At 38.0% G+C, this 19,747-nt stretch overlaps 1 protein-coding gene across 4 annotated transcripts; it reads left to right on the top strand.

Moving 5' to 3' along the window:
* Positions 1–344: 344 nt before the first annotated feature.
* Positions 345–9,181, top strand: LOC149813329 (uncharacterized). 4 transcript variants are annotated; one of them, XR_016428334.1, is made up of 8 exons: positions 345–831; positions 2,047–2,254; positions 3,979–4,061; positions 4,972–6,634; positions 6,717–6,907; positions 7,177–7,363; positions 7,456–8,281; positions 8,826–9,181. XR_016428334.1 is itself a non-coding variant. In XM_089992031.1 (7 exons), exons 2-7 carry the CDS (start codon positions 2,098–2,100, stop codon positions 8,091–8,093), a joined length of 2,907 nt encoding a protein of 968 aa, XP_089848157.1. In that variant the 5' UTR covers positions 345–831; positions 2,047–2,097; the 3' UTR covers positions 8,094–8,523. The 4 variants fall into 4 exon arrangements, 3 of the variants coding, with proteins under 3 accessions (XP_089848157.1, XP_089848156.1, XP_089848158.1); XM_089992031.1 differs by lacking the exon at positions 8,826–9,181 and having other exon boundaries at positions 6,729–6,907; positions 7,456–8,523; XM_089992030.1 differs by lacking the exon at positions 8,826–9,181 and having other exon boundaries at positions 7,456–8,523.
* The last annotated feature ends 10,566 nt before the right edge of the window (positions 9,182–19,747 follow it).

Below are 19,747 nucleotides of genomic sequence, written 5' to 3'. Positions count from 1 at the left end.
GGTCTGAAGAGAGGGCTGACGAGTTAGGCTCTGCGTTTCTGGTGGTGGGTTTTCTTTGTTTTCCTAGTTGCCTCGTCTTGGTTGCCGTGTTTGGGCAAAGTGTGCAGGATTCTTTTAATGCTTTGTGAAATCTTTTATGACGGCGAGAAAGTGTGAGAGATAGGTTGCTGCTGTTGAATTGGTGGTTAAAGTTTGGAGAATCAAATTGCCTTTCCTCAAACGGGGCTTAAGCTTTTTCATCTTGGATTGCCGAAAGTTGAAAATTCATTATATATATATATATATATATATATATATATATATAGAGAGAGAGAGAGAGAGAGAGAGAGATTGGTGTTTGGTTTTAGAGAAAGATTTGTTTCTATGTGGTTTGGTAGTCTTAGAGAAAGATTGGTTCTATGTTGTTTGGGTTCATAATTGGATGATAAGACTACTACTACATTTTTTTTCGTTTCAAGATCATGAAAAGGTTGGGGAAGGTAAGGGTCGGATAGCACAGCCTGGATTGTTTCAGGTGTGCTGTGGAAGTGTATGAATTGGAAAGGAGTGGAAGTTTTGTGTCTAAGGTTGGAAGAGGAATCGGATTCTTCGCTTTTGGATCACTGAGAATCCTAAACTGTTGCAAGGATTCTTGAGCTGGAGTTGCAAAGTAGATAGAAAGAAACTACCAAAAAAAACAGAGTTCCTTTAGGTTGGTATCTGTTTTGTTTGGTACCTGTTGGGCAGGAAATATAAACGTTTCTTTGAGGTATCCTGTGGAACTTCTTTGAGGCGAGTCACAATTCCTTGAACCAACCAAGAATAAGTGGAGTGCTCTTTTCAGTTCTTCAGGTAAGCTGTTTATGTCTTCTTCTTCATCCCTTTTTATTTTCTGTCACCTGATAAATGTTCAGGTATTGCAGAATTTCTGCGTCAGAACTGATAGAGCGCGAGGATCCAAGATTCCTTTTTTTATTAACTGTTGATAATGTAGTTGCGAATTTTCTTTATTTATTTATTGTTTCTGTTTTATAATTCATCTAGGGATTAGGCAATATTGGTTTCTGATTCATTTGGAATTATGCTGAGTTTTTTCTTGGTTGCAATCTTTTAGCTCTTTGATGCATCCAGATTTTGCGTTTGAAAATCTCATCTGTATTCCATTTTTTTTGTGGCACAACACCATGAGATTTAACTGTAATGATCTTTTAGTTGTTTCGATCATTCTTTGCTATCAATATATGTGATCCTTATACTCTGTTTACTTTGAAATATTCCTACCCTACAAGCACAACAGTGTTCCTGTACTACCTTTTCAGCTCTTCACTTAAGAGATGTGGTTTTAGAAGCCCTTGATGATGATGCTTTCCATGGAAAGGGCCAAGTTTTTTAGGGAACATTGATTCTCCATTATCATGAAACTTCTAATTTGATTGAGAAAGTCTCAGACTGTTCGATTTATGTGCGTTTTCGATAGCTCACCTTTGTGAAGCATTGAGACTAGCCATTCATGCTAGAATTTAAGTGGTCTTCATTTTAAAGGTTTAGAACGTGCCATTTGTCCTGCTCATCGCTGGTTTACTATTGTTGATCGAGAACTTTTCAGTTTTTTTCTGGAAGTATTTTCTTCCTTCTGTCCTGGCCAAGCAACCGGCGCTATACAGTGGCTATGGTCGATTGTCATTGTTGGCTTTCAAAAATAAATAAAATATTTGCAATAGTGTCAATGAAATCATGATAGAGTTGTTTACTTTTTGTTACAACTTCAAGAGCTGATCCAAGTTTTCGTACAAGTTATTGGCTGATAAAGTGAGACTCATTTACCTTTAAAAGAGTCTACAAAGGCCTTGTATATCTATGGAGAAACTATTCCATGTTTCTTATGCATTCCAACCAAAAGAAGCGGCCAGTCCAGTATCATACATAATGTTCGCCTATTCTGGAAAGGTTTCAGTGCCCAATTTTCTTTGGTGTCATGGAAAGTCTGAATTTCTCTGGACTATCGGTACTCTGTTACCTATCTTAAGAAATGGCACCAATTCTTCTGACCTTTCTTTTCTTAATCAGGTCTATTGCTGATTGCCCAACCTCCACGTGCCTGAGAAATTAACAACCATAATGAAGCAGAATTCGTTGCGCAGGCACTCTGTTCGGCATGAGAAACATCAACCTGGATGCATATGGGGTCTGCTCAGAATCTTTGATTTCCGTCGGAGGTCCATACAAAGGTTGCTTTCAGACCAGAGGCATGGAGGTGGTGCTAATGCCGTTGCTGGTAAGACAAAAAACTTGGCATGTTATAAAGCTATGGTCATGTAGCATACTACCTAGTCTAAAAAGAATGAAATGCCGTTCTGTCATCATATATTAAAATATAAATTCACTTTAGAATTGCTGTTGCATTCTTTATTTCACGTTATGCTGCCTATTTTACTGAGTAAGGTGCTTTAGTTGCCTAACTCAACAGTGTGAAAGGAAGCATAATGTGAAAGTATTAGTATGGCCTGGAAATGTTTGATACATTCAGTTGTCTCTTAACTTGGCCAATGAAATAATGATGGAAAGCTTGGGGACACTGTTATTGACTATTGTTGTAGTCTATGTCACAGGGATTTGGCTAGCAGGGTGCCGCACCCGCGTCGACGTGACGCAGGTGCGGGTGCGGCACCGGGTGCGGTCAACCCGACCCTGGGTGCGGTCAACACACCCAGGGCCATTTTGGTCCAATTTTTCGGACTTAAAAAAAAATTTGCCAAGATTTTTTTTTTAATATATGTCACAGGGATTCTCCAACTAGGTGCCGCACCCGCACCCGATGTGGTCAACCTAACCCTGGATGCAGTCAACGCACCCAGGGTCATTTATGTCCAACTTTTGGACTTTGTATATATATATATATATATATATATTTTATATATTTTTGCCGCACCCCCTCACCCAGGTTTTTTGGAAGTGCCGCATCCCCGCAGCCGCACCCATGTGAAATAGGTTGTAGTGGTTTTGGAAACATATTTCTTACTGTGAGGTCTGCAGTCAGAGTGACCTTAATTCTGTTTATTTCTAGGGATTCCAGCTCCTTAGGGCACAATATGATTTGATATGAAAGCTTGATTGGAACTAAAAGTTTCCATTGCACGGTAATTTCTTTTAATGGTGGATACATGTTTTATCACATCAAGAGTTTTCCTAGTAAGTACCATCAAGGGATATCACCTGCTTTATCATTAAAAGAAAAAAAAAGTTTGTATCTATATAGTTGTCCACATACAAGTGAATAAACTAAACTAATATTGGCACCATAAGTAACAATGATGATTGACTTTTCAAGTTCTCTTGTTGAGTCTAGGTTAGATATTTCGTTAGTGAGGTTATTAATCATGAAATCTTTTTCAAGACATCATCAACAACTCAAGGTGTCACTTTTAGTTGAAGAAAATTTCTTAGAAGATGCATTAATTAATGGTTGCTCTTTTATGCATTGTATGATATAAGCCTGTTACTCCCAGAAGATGTTTCATCAAATGAATTTTTAAAGGTTTCACTAATTGTGTAATGCTTCACTTATTTATACTACATATGCACCTTATCCTGAGATCATATGTTGTTGAAACCAGAAAGATTTTCCTGTTTCCTAACAATTGGTATTTTCCAGTGTAGACAGTGGCAGGCCATTTCTGAATCAAGGGCTCACCTTATGAACTTCATCGTTTGTTTTTGTTTGAACTATTATTTGCATGTTAGCAGGTCTAAATTCATGAAGATGCAATACCTCTGTGAATATTTTTTTTATTGGAAATAAAGCATGGGCTTATATTTTATCTGTTTATATTGGAACTTGTTTGTGTAATATTGAGGACCAGTATCATTTTGTGAGCTCAACTTTGCTGTAAATACTTTGAGTTGTCTTAGGTAATGAAGAACCAGTATATAACAGTGTTTGGTTTATCTTGGAAAAGTTTTTGTTTACTGCATGATGATGAATAGTCTTGCTTGCCATAGGTACCCAATATTCAAGAAAAAGGCTAAACTTTACCAGCAATGTTGCAAGGCATAAGGACTATCCTTCAGTTGATAATGTAGTGGTACGTTCATCTGAATGACTTTTTGCATTTTTCTTTTTCCCTTTTGGGGATATTGTGTAGCTTATTGATTCTTTAAATGGCCTGTTGGAGCAGACTAACACACAAGCATGTAAGCAAGCACAATACTTCCAGACCTAGGGACTAGCCATATGCATGGATGCACACAGATGCATACACACACAAGAACATACATGCATGTGTCAAAGTAACATTACCATGCACATATACATGCACATGTGCATTTTATGTTTGTTCTATATCCAAATGCCGAGCGTTGTATGGATTACATGAAAACTTTCTTTTTGAATCATCTTTCTGGCCCACATTGAGGTTACTTAATAACCTTCAATGACCTGAAGGCTGAACAATGTTTATCTTAAAGAAATTGCTTTATCTACTATTTTTTCTTGCCAGGTTACGTACAATTTGTTTTATTCACTGCTGGTTAGCTTGTTTTCATCCTTTGGCAAACAAATGCCCTCTCAATTTTCTAATAGAAGTGTAAATTGATACATGTTTTATTAACTCAAAGGGATAAACATAAGCAAACTTCTTACATCTTGCATAGAAATTAAGAAGAAAATGTTATTGTATACGGAATACGTGTATCTGTTCATGCAGATTTCCATGGTTGTGGGGTTCTCTATTTGTGACCCATTGTCCCCATCTATAGGTCATCATGCTAGTAGTTCTCCATATCCATTGAATATGTAGCCTTCAACATTGACAAAATAACACATCTGTGTATTTGTTTGTGGGTTTGTGTGTTGGTAGGGATGATATTCTGCTACATTTAGCTCTGATCATGCATGCATGCACACACAAGAGGTCAACATAGTTCTTGGTGTGTTTCAGGATGGGAAACAGCTAGATGAAACTAACTGACAATATGGTTCTTGGCGTGTTTCAGGATGGGAAACAGCTAGATGAAACCAGACTTTCTGAAGGGAGTACTGAACAGGTGCCTATGAAAACACTTATAGCTAATGAAATGTCTGAGGACAAGTATGGAGACCATTTATTGTCAGACTCTGAGAGAAGAAACAAATCTAAAGTGCACAAGAAGCAGAAAAACAAGACATCTAAAATTGTGCACAGTCTTCAGTCAGATGATGGGGAAGCTTCCAAGTGGAAGAAACCTGGTGTTACTTGTCATCCTGGCCCCATCGAGCAATTTACTGGTAATATTGACCAAGCTACATGGGTGGAGGGATTCCAGTATGCCTGCCAGGTATCACAGTTAGAAAACAAGAACACGTGTGATTCTTGTCACAGCGTAAAGGATAAACTGGACGAGGCAACAGAAGCCTTTTTTTACCAGAAATTTTATGACGCGGAGTGCTTCTCGGAGGATGGTGGGATCCACCATTCGAAAGAATTTATGGATGCATTGGAGATTCTAAATTCAAACAAGGAATTATTTCTCAAACTCCTGCAAGATCCTAATTCACTTTTGGCCACACATATTCAAGGTTTGAGAAATGCTGAAATGGAGCAAATGTCAAAAATGAAATCAAATAAGTCATCAGAAGAAGCTGAGTTATCTAAGAACAATGTAGATACAGAGTTCAACAAGCAAAATATACATAAATTCTCCAGAATGAGACATAAGTTATGCGGTAGAGGCTCATCATTGAGGGATGTTGGTATCTCTCATAATTCAACCAAGATTGTTGTTCTGAAGCCTGGGCCTCCTAGTATCCAATATGATAATGTGGGTGCAACAAGCTCAAGTTCTTTTCTGCAATCTCAGTGTGATTTAGGAAATCAAGAGGGAGAAAAACTGGCATCTTCTTTTTCTCTTAAAGAGATTAAAAGAAAGTTAAAGCTAGCAATATCAGATGCAAAAGTAGAGCAGCATCACATATCTATGGATAGTGCTCTGCATAGAATTCCATATGGATATCAAGATTCCGAAGAGATTAGCAAAAGTCCAGCTGAGAGACACCTAAGACGTGAATCTTCTGACCTTCCTAAAAGAACTAGACCCTCAAGAAGTGAAAGCTGGAGAGAAAAAAATTGGAGGCCTTTGAGACCTCAGGCAATCATTGTTGATGAATTGTCCTCTCGTGGCTTCAGTTATCATGAAAATAAGAACTTAACATACTCTCGTTCACTATCGCAACCTAGAGAATCAGCTGATACCAGAGAAGCTAGAAGGCATCTCTCTGAGATCTTGAGTGCAAGGGATACTGATGGTCCTTTGTTCAGCAGACCTGCTGCCAGAACTTTAGGGAGAGTACTTTCCCTGCCTGACCACATCTTATCATCACCTAGGTTAAATCATTGGCGGAACAGCTCTGATGAGATCCAAACTTCTCATAGTGACCATCTTGGTTTCAAGTTTTCTTTGCAAAGGAACAAGATTTCTGAATGCAGCAGTTCACCAAGGAAGGATTTGGCATTGAACAGGCCTGTGCTATCAGACAGCAATGTATCCTCCTTCAATGAAGGCAATGGTGTAAACGCTGACATTCAAGATCTGAATGCTGGTACAGGACTGTTGAAGGGGTTTCTAGATGACAATTTGACTGAGGAGGTGGTTGACACTGAAGAAACACATAGCCCAGGAGGTATCTTTTTGACCTTTTTCTTGTGGTTCATCTCATCTTCAGATGGATTTTAGATTTTGAAATGGGTTCCTTCATTTTGAAGATGTTTCTGCAGTAGATGAAGGGAGGATGGAACGAGCAGATGCTGATGAGAAAGGGATCAGCAAAATTAACCTCTCTGGTCTTGCTGAACCTGATTGTGTGGAAGAGCAATTGAGAAATCCTCCAGATTTTTGTGCCTGTTTGTCACCAGAACAAATGGAACATAGAATCAACATGGAATGCTCAAGTCTGGTAGCTATGAATATCTTTTGTTATTTACAAATTGGATATGCATAATATCTATGAAGGGAGTTTGAGATCTTTTTTATCAACTCTGACTCATTAGGCTTCAGGTTGGTCAGTTTTGAAACCAACATGAGTCATTTAACGGGGAGCTCTCCATAATCCCTGAGTTGGTCCTGTCTCTTCAAGGAACTAATGATATACAAAAGATTATTATCTGATTAATGTTTCCTATTTTACCAAAACTATACAATCTTATGTTTTCCGTGTTACTTTAGGATTCTGCTGCAGATATAACAATCATTAGCTCTCCACCTCTTCCTTCATCTTGTCAACTTTCGGATCAAGCTATGCTGTTACAGAATATATCTGAGAAGCCATATCAACCAAGTCCAGTTTCAGTTCTAGAACCGGCTTTTTCAGAGGATGCTTCAAGTCCTGAAATCTGCCTCCCTGCTCAACAAGGTCTGTTTGATACCAAAGTTGGCATATGCTTCTCTTGCTCTAGGCTGTACCTAAACTAAAATTGACATTGATTTGTGTACATTCCACATCAGAGATTCTTATCAAGCCTCGGAAAATTCATTTTGAAGAGCTGGAAGATTCTCAAGGAGTGGATAGTTTCTCCAGTTCTAAGCATATTCTTGGCACAAATGGAAGACTTCCAGCAACTTCAGAGTCACAAATGACATGGAAAAGATGTTTAGAGGTCAAAGGAGTAGATTTCAAGTACGTTAGAACATTATTAGAAGCTTCTAATTTGACTGGCAGTAAGGAACTTGTTGCAAGTTGGGATTCATCAGACCAACCTCTACACCAATCATTATTTCTCCTAGTAGATCCACCTGGTGAAGTGTCGGTTGATCAACTGCTTCTCTTTGATTGTGTTAATGAGGTCCTTCTGGAGATCTCAGAGCGATTGTCAGGTTTCCATGGTGGGGTTCCATGCTCTAGGCCCAATGTGCGGCCTTTTCCAGTGGGAGAACACCTTCTTGAAGAGGTATGGGCAGGCGTAAACTGGCACCTTGCTCTGCACTCTCAAGAATCTTGGACTTTGGATCAGATTGTTGGAAGGGATCTTGCAAAAAGCAGGTGGATGGACCTCAGATTGGATGCAGAATGCATTGCAATTGACATTGAAGTGACGTTGTTGGAAGATCTAATAGAAGAGACTGTAACCGAACTTGCAAGCTAGGATAGGATGTTACCAGAGTGAAACTTGTTTCAAGTGAACTTGGTTTTTTCCTCGGCAATATGAATGGGTTCCATGAGTTCTCTTCATCGCTAAGTTACTGCTCTGTAATTTTGGTTCATTCTCTTCCATCACTCGTTATAGCCATCACAGCTGGTTCATACATCAGTCCTGGTTGACAAAACTGCCAGGTTTGGATTAGGCTCTCTTTATTCTGGATAGGCTTGTTTATAATTAGCAGTAGGCCATCTGTCCATAGTTGGTTGGTTTTATTTTTTTCTGTATCTATGTCCTTGCTAAGGAGCCTGCATTCCAATTTCTTTTCTAATTGTCAGTTCTGGAATGGTAGACTTGTTTTGTGTGGGTTGATACATAACAGAATGGTATGCTTGATGTTGTGAATGAAAATGGTGAGATTCTTTTGTTTCCTTCACTTTGGAACTATTTTTCGGTTATGGGTAGAATTCATCTAATCCTGTTTATTATGTGCTGAAGACCAGTACTGATTGCGCATGAGAGAGAGAGAGAGAGAGAGAGAGAGAGAGAGAGAGAGAGAGAGAGAGAGAGAGAGAGAGAGAGATTTTCCCTGATTCTGTCAAGGTTGGTTCATTTTATAGATTGGTGCCTTCTATAAAGGTGTTTGGTAGAGGCATACAAGGGGCCGTTGATATTGTCCTGCAGACTTTGTGATACAATTTCTCATATGATGAAGGGTATTTGTCTTGTGATTTGCAGGAATATGCATGAGGAAAAGGAGGGGTGCTGCATGATGTATCATCTCAGAGAGAGAGAGAGAGAGAGAGTTCCCCTAATTCTGTCAAGGGTGGTTCATCTTTTAGATTGGTGCCTTAAGAAAAAGGAGGGGTGCTGCATGCTGCATCATCTCAGAAAGCATTTCGAGAGCTCGAGAGGCCTCTACCTTTGGGATTTCCACGGTGGCCCTTTGGCAATTGTCCCCAGCTCGTTTGGCATTTGTCCGAATAAACCGTCTGCAAAACATACAGTAATAATCTAGGATCATGTTCAGAAAAACTCTGGATTTAAATCATGCTTAGAAACAAAGTCAATATATTCTTAATTAAATTCTTCAAGATTGTTTTCAATGTGAATACGTTAGTTTAATAATTCATAAAGCCAACTATGAATACGTTAGTCTTCTTCAAGGAATGTTCTATTGCAATCAGCTTATTTGAGAGTGCCAAAGCTAACCAGTTATCTAATGATACTCCTACTGCGTTGAATTATTAATTATCAGTGCTTGTTTCAAAGATACACAGTTAATTCTCAGTGCAAAAACTAGTCCATCATTCTCCATGGAATTGTCCACTTCAGTATCATCCACCATGCATCAGTTTCATCATTTGTTTTCTTCTCTGCCACCAAGCCTCTAGTTGAAAACACAATTAGAAAATTAGGGTGCACAAAAGGCTGGGCAACCAAATGGGCTTCTGGTGCCCTACCTGGAATTGACTGTCACCGGGCCTAGGCCTGGCCATCTATGACTGAGCTAGACCCAGTCCTAGAAAGCAAGTCATTTTAGCAAAAAGGCAACCAACTTATAAGCTATTTATGAGCATGAACACTCATTTCACTTGGTTCATACCCCGCATCAAAGGAATCATCTCTTAGTTACCTAAAAATGTTTTTTGCCCACAACTTGCAACAAGTGTATCATGAATCCACATAATTCATCAAAAGCAAGAGGTGTTTTGGACATTTCTGAAAACCAAAAACTATTTGTTAGGTTTAATAAACATACTTGGTGGTGATAGTGGGAAGAATACATGAACCAACACACACATACACACACACACACACACACACACACACATATATATATATATATATATATATATATATATATATATATATATATAGAGAGAGAGAGAGAGAGAGAGATGATATTGGTAACAGACATTTGAGCAAGTCTTTTCCCATGCTGCCTCAGATCCATGGCTCTCATGTTGGATCGATTTTCGGATCACACAGTTTCACAATCATCATCATGATATAAAACATGATATAAATAAGGAAATATAATAGTGTAGACATCATGATCAACAGAAGATCGAAACAATAACAGGGAGCAAACATGTCGGGTTCCACCATATACCAAAATCCAGACATATGCAAATGAACAAACATATGCATAGAATATAATATAAACAATAGAAGCACGTTAATACAGTATAAACGGCTAAGGCGTACTAAAGTACTCCCCTTAGAGAAGATTCGCCTCCACATACAGTGCAAACAGGTTCCGGCGTCCTTCCCCCAGGATACAATAGCCTTGACGATCAGACTGGTACACTCTGATGGATCATCCTTTGAAAACAACCTCCATGAACCGAAGTTGAAGAAAAAACCCCTTTCGGGATAACTCAGGAGAGAGAGAGATGATAGAGTGTACATCTGTCCCATTGGAACCTCTCTAACCACGTTTATATAGATGTGTAAGAGATTTGTTCGAAAGGACATGACTCTTGAAGAGTTGCCCATTTTAAATAGACATGACCCTTGCAAAGAGTTACCAAATTTGAACAAGTGTGACCCTGCCAAGGGTCACCAGTTCTGAACGGGTGTGACTCTGCCAAGGGTCACCAGTTCCAAAAGGCATGACTCTTCATCAAAACCAAACTTTTTCCAAAAAGGAAAAACACCCCACGTTTCTTCTTGGAATTTTCTCTCTCCTCCCTTCTTGCACCTAACATTCCCCCACAAATTCAAAGAATGAAACAGGAGGAAACCAAGATGCAAGATGAGATAATCTGCAGCAGGACATATCATGCTTTCAGTAATGGTACCTTCCGGTTTGAACCACTACCTTAGTTGACTAACTTTACCCCCACAGGAATGAAGTGAACTGAAGTCTTGAACTTGAACCTTTGGTGTAGGAGTGTCCATTAGCAACAACATGATAAAGGTTCTGGTTGTAATCTTTAGGGGCGGCACGTTAAGGCTATGCGCTCGAATCCTGTTTCATGAGTGACTTTAGGAATAACCCAATTCCGTAAACTGCGGCCACACAGTCACACTCACATAGGTGGGCGTCTCCAGAGATGCATTGCTAACATCTCGCCTAGAAGACTCTGAACCCATTCAGAGTTTTAACTCTTCCTTAACTAGCAGCTACAACACCTTTCTAGAATAATCAAGGGAACATACACAGATACATAGTATCTCATAAATAAGGTGCTATCCAGTTCACCCTACAGCTTGTTATTACCACATTGAACCTACTTTGTGGGATCTCCACTCAGATAGGTTGGGTTGCTATTGTAGATGAACTACTGATGGGTTTCAGTCCCATCCTCTCTCTGAATTTCAGGACTAATGACTTATCTAGTTCTTTTGTTAATGGATCAGTTGTGTTCTCTTTGGATCCAACATAGTCCACAACAACCACTAACTGAGATATCAATTCCCTTACAAACTTTATTCTGACTTGGATGTGTCTCATCTGCTTTTGATTATATTTTGTGCTTTTAATCTTTGTTATTGTGGCCATATTGTCACAATGCATAGATATTGTTGGAATTGGTTTGCTCATTAAAGGAAGTTCCTTAAGAAGTCCCTTTAACCACTCAGCTTCCAATCCTATGACATCTAAAGCATAGAGTTCAGCCTCAAAAGTAGACCAAGACAAGATGGTCTGCTTTACTGATCTCCAGGCGACTGCGCCGCCACCCAAGGTAAATACATACCATGTCACGCCATAACTACCAGAGTTCATGGCTATCCAACTTGCATCACTATATCCCTCAAGAACTGCAGAGAATCTCTTGTAATGCAAACTCAAGAAAATGGTTCCTTTCAGGTATCTAAGTACCCTGTCCAATGCCTTCCAATGAGTGTGATTTGGACAACTTGTGTGTCTACTTAATTTTGTCACAGAGAACAAAATATCTGGTCTCGTGCAATTTGCAAGATACATCAAACTTCCAATAATCTGGGAATACCTTAATTGAGACACAGGAACACCAGTCGTATTCTTATGAAGAGGGATAGAAGGGTCATATGGAGTTGCTACAGATCTCCCTTGGTTATAGCCAAATTTCTCAAGAACTTTCTCAACAAAGTGAGATTGAGAAATGACTATCCCCTCAGCCGAACGAGTCAGCTTTAAGCGTAAGATCACATTTGCAACACTCATATCCTTCATATCAAACTTACTACTAAGAAACAACTTTGTCTCATTCACAATTTTCATATTGGAACCAAACAATAGAATATCATCTACATACAGGCATAAAATAATACAATCATCACTTTTAACTTTGCAATAGACACACTTATCAGATTCATTGACAATAAAACCAAATGATAAAATAACATTATCAAACTTCTCATGTCATTGTTTAGGGGCTTGTTTTAGTCTATATAATGACTTGACAAGTCTACAAACTTTGTTTTCATTAATAGGAGTCACATAACCCTCAGGTTGATCCATATAGATCTCTTCTTCAAGATCGCCATGCAAGAAAGCAATCTTCACGTCTATTTGATGGATCGAAAGATCATAAATGAAAGCCAGTGCAATAAACACCCTAATTGTGGTCATCCGAGTAACCAGAGAATATGTGTCAAAGTAATCTATTCCCTCCTTTTGTTTGAACCCCTTGGCAACCAGTCTCGCCTTGTACTTGTCAATGGATCCATCTGGTTTTAACTTCTTTTTAAAGATCCATTTGCACCCAATGGTGGAACTACCACGAGGGAGGTCAACCAGTTCTCAAGTGCCATTAGAGATAATGTAGTCCATTTCACTCTTTATGGCTTCTTTTCAATGCTTTGCTTCAGGTGAAGCCATTGCATCTCGGAAAGTGGAAGGATCATCCTCGATAAGGTAAGTGATAAAATCACTTCCCAAATCCTTGGTAATCTGTGGTCTCTTGCTCCTTCTAGGTTCAACCACTTCCTCAGACTCAATGGGTCTAGGATGAGAACAAGATGGTTCTACCCCCACATTTGTCATCCTTTCCACATGTTCGGGAATAAAACCAAAAGTTGGAGGTATATCTAAAGCAGGAAGATTCTGAGGTACACCAACTTTCATGAAAAATACATCCTCAAAGAATGTAGCTTCTCGAAGCTCAACAATAGAGTTTACATCTATGTCAGATATCTCAGACTTAATTACTAAGAACTTGTAGGCATAATTGTTCTCTACATAACCCCAAAAGACAACATCTACTATTTTAGGACCCAGCTTCTTCCTATTGTGCTATGGGACAAGTACCTTTGCAAGGCACCCCCACACTTTAAGGTATTTCAAGCTCAATTTTCTATTTCTCAAGAGTTCAAAAGGGCTACTATTCTTATGCTTCTGAGGAACTCTATTCAGAATATGGCAAGCCGTATTCAGAGCATCCCCCCACATATAGGTAGGTAATCCAGAACTCCCAAGTAGAGTATTTATCATGTCAGTTAGGGTTCTATTCTTCCTTTCTGCAATCTCATTATATCGAGAAAAATATGGAGCAGTAAACTCATGAACTATGCCAACAGACTTGCAATATTCATCGAGTTTATTAGAGATATATTCTCCTCCTCTGTTAGACCTCAGACTTTTCAGTTTTCTACCAATTTGTGTTTCTGCTTCATTCTTAAAAATAAGAAACTTATCACAAGCTTCATCTTTTGATTTTAGCAGATACACATAACAGTATTTAGTGCCATCATCTATAAAAGTGATAAAATACTTTTTATGATTTCTGGTTAACACTCTATTAAACTCACAGATATCTGTGTGCACCAGATCCAATATTTCAGAATCTCTAACAATTGTATGGAATGGTTTCCTACATTGTTTTGCTTGCAAACAAATTTCACATTTTTTAGTTTTATCAATGGAATGCTCAGGAATCATTTTCAAGTTCATCATGCATTTCACAGAATTGAAATTCACATGACCTAATCTATTATGCCATAAATCAGATGATTTTATGATATATGCAACATTAGACAATGAATTAAAAGAAACATCATTTTCTAACTTATCACTGCAAACATGTTCAACACGAAGTTTAAACAAACCATCATCTAAATATCTCTTGCCAATAAATGTTCCAGAATGTAAAATAACAACTTTATTACATTTAAAGCTAAATTCATAACCCTCTCTAACAAGACATGAACCACTTAGAATGTTCCTTCTAACTATAGGCACATGGTGCACTCTGTGTAAAGATATAACTCGTCCTGAAGGAAACTTTAGATCCACTCGTCCAATCTCTAACACCTTAGCAGGCGTTGAATTGCCCATAGTCACGGATCTGCCTGCAGCAACCTAGTATGAGACAAAGACAGACTTATCAGCACAAACGTGCATATTAGCCCCAGTGTCAACCAACCACTTTGTTGACTCATAAACGTGATAGATTTGCGGGTTAATAGAAACATACCCAGTACTGGTCCCAACGACCTCAGTCACCATGTTGACTTGAGGCGTTTCATCTGTGGTCTCATGAGCTTTGGCCTTCTTGGAAGGACATTTCTTAGCCCAGTGCCCAACCTGCCCACAGTTCTAGAACGGTTTATTCTTTGCCTTTTTCTAGATTTTGGCCTTAGGTTTAAACTGGTTTTTCATTACAAATTTCGGTTTTTGTCTCTTGCCCTTAAAAGATTCAGTCATCATGTTCACCTTAGGCTGTTTAGTTGGCATCACGACCTGTTTCTGGCTCCTATGCTCCTCTTCAATGGCAATGGCTACCATAAGATCATCCAAGGAAATCTCTCCTCTACGGTGCTTGAGAGACATACTAAAGTCTACCCAAGACTTAGGAAATTTCTCCACGATGGTCATAACTTGAAACTTTTCAGGAAGTTTCATCTCAGCCTCAGCCAAACTATAAAGCAACAACAGAAACTCGTGTGCCTGCTCAGTGACCGACTTGCCCTCAACCATCTGATATTTCAGAAACTTGGCAACAGAGTACTTTTCAAGACCTTGGTCTTCGGTATTATACTTATTATCAAGTTTATCCCATAGGCCCTTAGCAGTGGTAGATGAGGAACAATACACATCGAACAACGTGTTGGACAGAGCCAACAGTATGCAACCACGGCATATACTGTCCTTTTCTTTCCACTCTACAGTCGTAGTGACTGCAGCAGAGTTAGGGTCAGTATCAGAAACTGAAGGGCAATCGATTTCCAGAACAGATAACAACCCTATTGTAGTGAACCAGATCTTCATGCGTTGCTGCCAACGCTTGAAATTCTGACCAGCAAACTTTTTCAGCATACTGAACATGTCCACTTTTGGTACAAACACAGAAGAAGTCGACATGCTTAGAATCTTCTCTAAGACTGTTGGATCGATTTTCGGATCACATAGTTTCACAATCATCATCATGATATAAAACATGATACAAATAAGGAAATATAACAGTGTAGACATCATGATCAACAGATGATCAAAACAATAACAGGGAGCAAACATGTCGGGTTTGTGCTCATCACAAAATTTTTCCTCTCTTGTGTGGATTCTCTATCTTCCTTCTCTTTTCCTTTTCTAACCTCTTATTTTCCTCCTTTTTGAAGGGAGAAGAACAAAAAGGCAGAAAAGAAAGAGAGAAGAGAAAAGAAAGAAAGAGAGAGAGAAGAGGAACTATTTTGCGCGGTCTCACTTGACCTTTATTTGAAAATATTTAAAAAATTACTCGCCTCCGTTTTTGAAAATATTGCGGGAAAATGGAGAGATGGGATTCGCTCGTCGGTACGAGGTTCGACCGTTCCTGGCGCCTTTACCAGGGGTAATCAAACCAATGATCGAATCTATGCCTTTTGCTTTGCCTAAATATAATCTAAGAATTTATTCTAACTCTAAATGCACAAAGAATCATGCTTGTGCAATGCAAGAATGTATGCTCCTTTTGAAAAGATGTTTTGAAAATTTCCAAGTGTTCTGAGATGAACTTTGATAAGGGAGTGAAGAAATGATTGAATCTAACTTTAGAACTTGAGATAGATCAGAGAAGTTCTAAGTCTTTGAAATAAATCAGAGTTGAAAAAATAAATCTTGATTTTGAGAAAGAATGATTTGAAGCTTTGAAATGAAAGGAAATGAAGTTTCAAAGTCAGAAATGGACTTTGAATTTAGGAAAAGAAATGAATACTTGAGCTGGAATTGAATTTAGATTTTGAAGTTTGAATATTGGAATGGATTGAGAAACTCAAATGGTATTTAAGAATAGAAATTAATTTAAGAGATTCGGATTAGATCCGAAAATGGAATTGAAATCTAAAATTGGAATTGGATTCCGGATCCTAATATGGATTTGGATCTGAAGTCTGAGATCCAATGTAGAGTTGGACTCTGGATCCTAAGATGGATTTGGATATGAAATCTGAGATCCAATGTAGAGTTGGACTCTGGGTCCTAATATGGATTTGGATCTGAAGTCTGAGATCCGATATGAGTGTTGAATCCTAAAATGGATTTGGAGTTAAATTCAGAAGATGAATCAAGAATCTCAAAGTTAAATTGAACTTTGATTTTGATTGGAGTATTTGAATATAAATGAATTTGGAATTTCAAAGTCAAATTGAACATCGAAATCTGATTTGAATTTGAATATAAAATGAATTTGAAATCTCAAAGTTAAATTGAACTTTGAGATTGAAAATGAAATTGAATTTAAAAAATGATAAGAATTGAAGATAGATTGAACAAGATATTTACATCACTTGGAGTTTTTTTTTTTTTTTTTTAAAAGGAATTTTGAAAATATGATGCAGTTCTATCCTAAATGATGAATGAATTTAAATTTTTGAAATTGGATTTTGAAAAGCTATTCCGTTCTTTAAATGAATTAAAATAAGATTGAAGATATAATACATCCTTGACTATGGTCATTGAATGTATTATATAATAATCTATATTTAAATTCAGGTGAAGAATGAAACACATTTGGTGCTTTTATAGAATTTAAAATGAAATTAACTCTCAATATACCCTGATTATGGCCATTGGTATATATTTTGAATTAATTCTAAGTTAAATTCCGATAAAAGAAGAAGATATTTAAGGAAAATATGATGAATTTTGAAAATGGATCCAGTGTCGATCCAATGTTATTTTATAAAAGATAAAAATCCTAAGTTTTGTTTACATCCTGACTATGGCCATTGATGTAAATCATCGACTTAGGATCAATTACCTATTATGAAATGATGCACGTGTCATTCGTGTTGCCATTTGTGAGAATTTGAGAAACAAAAGAAAAAAATGCATGAAGAACAAGTAATTCATGATATTTACAATACTCATTCATTCTATCTAAGACAAGAAATGTAAATTTTCATTAAGATCTAACTATTACATAAAATTGAATTTCAAGTAATGATCTTTTCCTCGTATTCCCTGCAAAACACTTTAGTATGAACATAGAGGAAATCTATGTATATTGTATAGACATCAAGGGCAAAAGTTCATATGTCAAGATATAAACAGTGAAAAGATGGAGAATGATATTATATACCTATATATATACATGCATGCCTAGATATACGTATATATACTTATATATGTACATATTCATATATGTATGTATACATATATGTATATATATATATATATATATATATATATATATATATATATATATATATATATATATATATATATATATATCACATATGGCATGCGCTCAATGTAGGGGGATGATGATTGGCTGTGTAGATGGTGTAGAGGCAAACAGTAAAACTGAAATTTTTAGGTGGTGTGCAGAGGGGACATAGGGAAGGCTGCTGAACCTAATTGTGGAGAAAGAAGGAATTGTGCAGGTGAACTAGGGAACCACTGACAGGTGGGGTGAAGTGGAATGTTTGGAACTGCTGCTGCAAATGTAGTGAGCAAATGGGATTTAATCAAGTAACGAGGGTGCAAAGCATATAGGTGCTGTCATAAGTGGAAAGATGATATGGGAGTTTTGATGCTTCTGCAGTCATCCAAAGTGGGGCTGTAGCGGTGCCTAAGCACTGCTGTAGCTAGGAAAAGGCAATAACTGCAGGTGATGAGGTTGGAAGTGAGGAGCTATAACAGATGTGTGGGTACAGCAGGGTGCTATGAAGGTGACAGCAAATAGGATGTCATAATAGGATAGTTTGTTCAGCAAGTGTTGGTGCTGAGATGCGCTGCCATAGTGGATGCGAGAAAAGATAGCTGGAAATGGGTATTGCAGATGGGATGGTGATAGCACTATGAAGCTAACACATGGATAATGGCAGCAATGCTCCATACTGTGTATAGTGTATAGGAATAGCCGTAGGTGCATTTAGATAAAGGCAGCAACTGATGGTTGGGATAAGATGTATGGGTTTGCTGTAAAGGAACATGGTGTGCTTAGGTGTGCTGCAAGTGGCACTGTAGCAGCAGTATGGTAAGTTGTAGATGCAGGGTGCATAAAAGGTTGCTGGAGCTAACAGGGGACTTAAGCAGCAGGAAATGGAAGATGGCAGTGCATTCATAGTGAGAAGATGAAATGAAAGTGCAATGGGGTAAGATGGGTTGAAAGTGGGGCTGTTGATGCAACAGGTGACAACAAGTGATAACAGGTGACTTAGTATCTGTGGGATTCGATATACCATAACCCAAGGGGTTTTCCTTTGGCACATCAAAATGACGAATCAAGAAGATATTGCAACCATAAGTCATTGGATCTCTTTTCAGCAGCAATCAAGAATTTTGCAGTAACACAATGGATGTTGGGTATGTATACCAAGATGCAGCAGGTAGCATTACAGGAATTAGGTAACCATTATGTAAATGAAAATGCAAGTAAAGAAATGGTGCATCAAGGGTAGGGGGTATGTGCTGGATGGCTAATGGCATAGACACATAGCAACTTGTAAGTATGAATGTATTGTTAGTGTTTGGGGCAGATATGAAAGAGGTGACTGTATAACCTGGAGATACATATATATATATAGATACATTCATGTGTTGTGAGTCAAACATAGCCAATTTTATCAAATGTTAGTGGAAACATAATGGGTTGAAACAGAATTTTGATTCTGATTCAGCAAAGACAGTAAATCTTACAAAAAAAATTGGTTCTAGTATTCTGAAGATTTCAAAATTTCCCTATCGCAGCATAAACCTTGCACCAATCTCAAAAAGTTGCAGGTGTTATACAGGTAATTCACAACCTGCAAAAGATCCACATAATGTAAATATATATATCATCTGCAGCCAATAATGGTTTTACAGGATAGTACTTTTGTAAACCAATCTATGCTCAGTAAACAAAGCTCATGGACAACAAAGAGAAAAAAATAAGAATGCTTCCTACCAGATTGCTTTCCGGCTAGAACCCATATGATGCCCGTCAATGATAAAACCTCGTTTACCCCAACTGCTCCGGGAGAGCTGATGAAAGGGCCAGAGAAGCTGGCTGGAGGACCCTGATTTGGGGAAGGCTTTCTGAAGCATTTCCAGAGTGGTCATTTAATATATGGAAAACTATCATCAACATGGCTCTGGCACATCGACTGGACATGGTTGATTATCTTCTCAAAAAAAAAAAAATGGGGTATTGCCAGGCCCTCAGATTCATTACGCTGTTTATTGTAAGTGAGCACATCAAACTGCCCACTGAGCTCAATGATAAACCAATGATCCTGTTTTGAGTTTCCACAGTATACCATTGCAA

Source organism: Nuphar pumila, chromosome 16 (genome assembly GCF_984573655.1).
Source record: "Nuphar pumila chromosome 16, dmNupPumi1.hap1.1, whole genome shotgun sequence".
In the NCBI taxonomy this organism is placed as follows: domain Eukaryota; kingdom Viridiplantae; phylum Streptophyta; class Magnoliopsida; order Nymphaeales; family Nymphaeaceae; genus Nuphar; species Nuphar pumila.
Note: the sequence above shows the minus strand (reverse complement) of the source record. Positions and strands in the feature narration are given on the sequence as shown.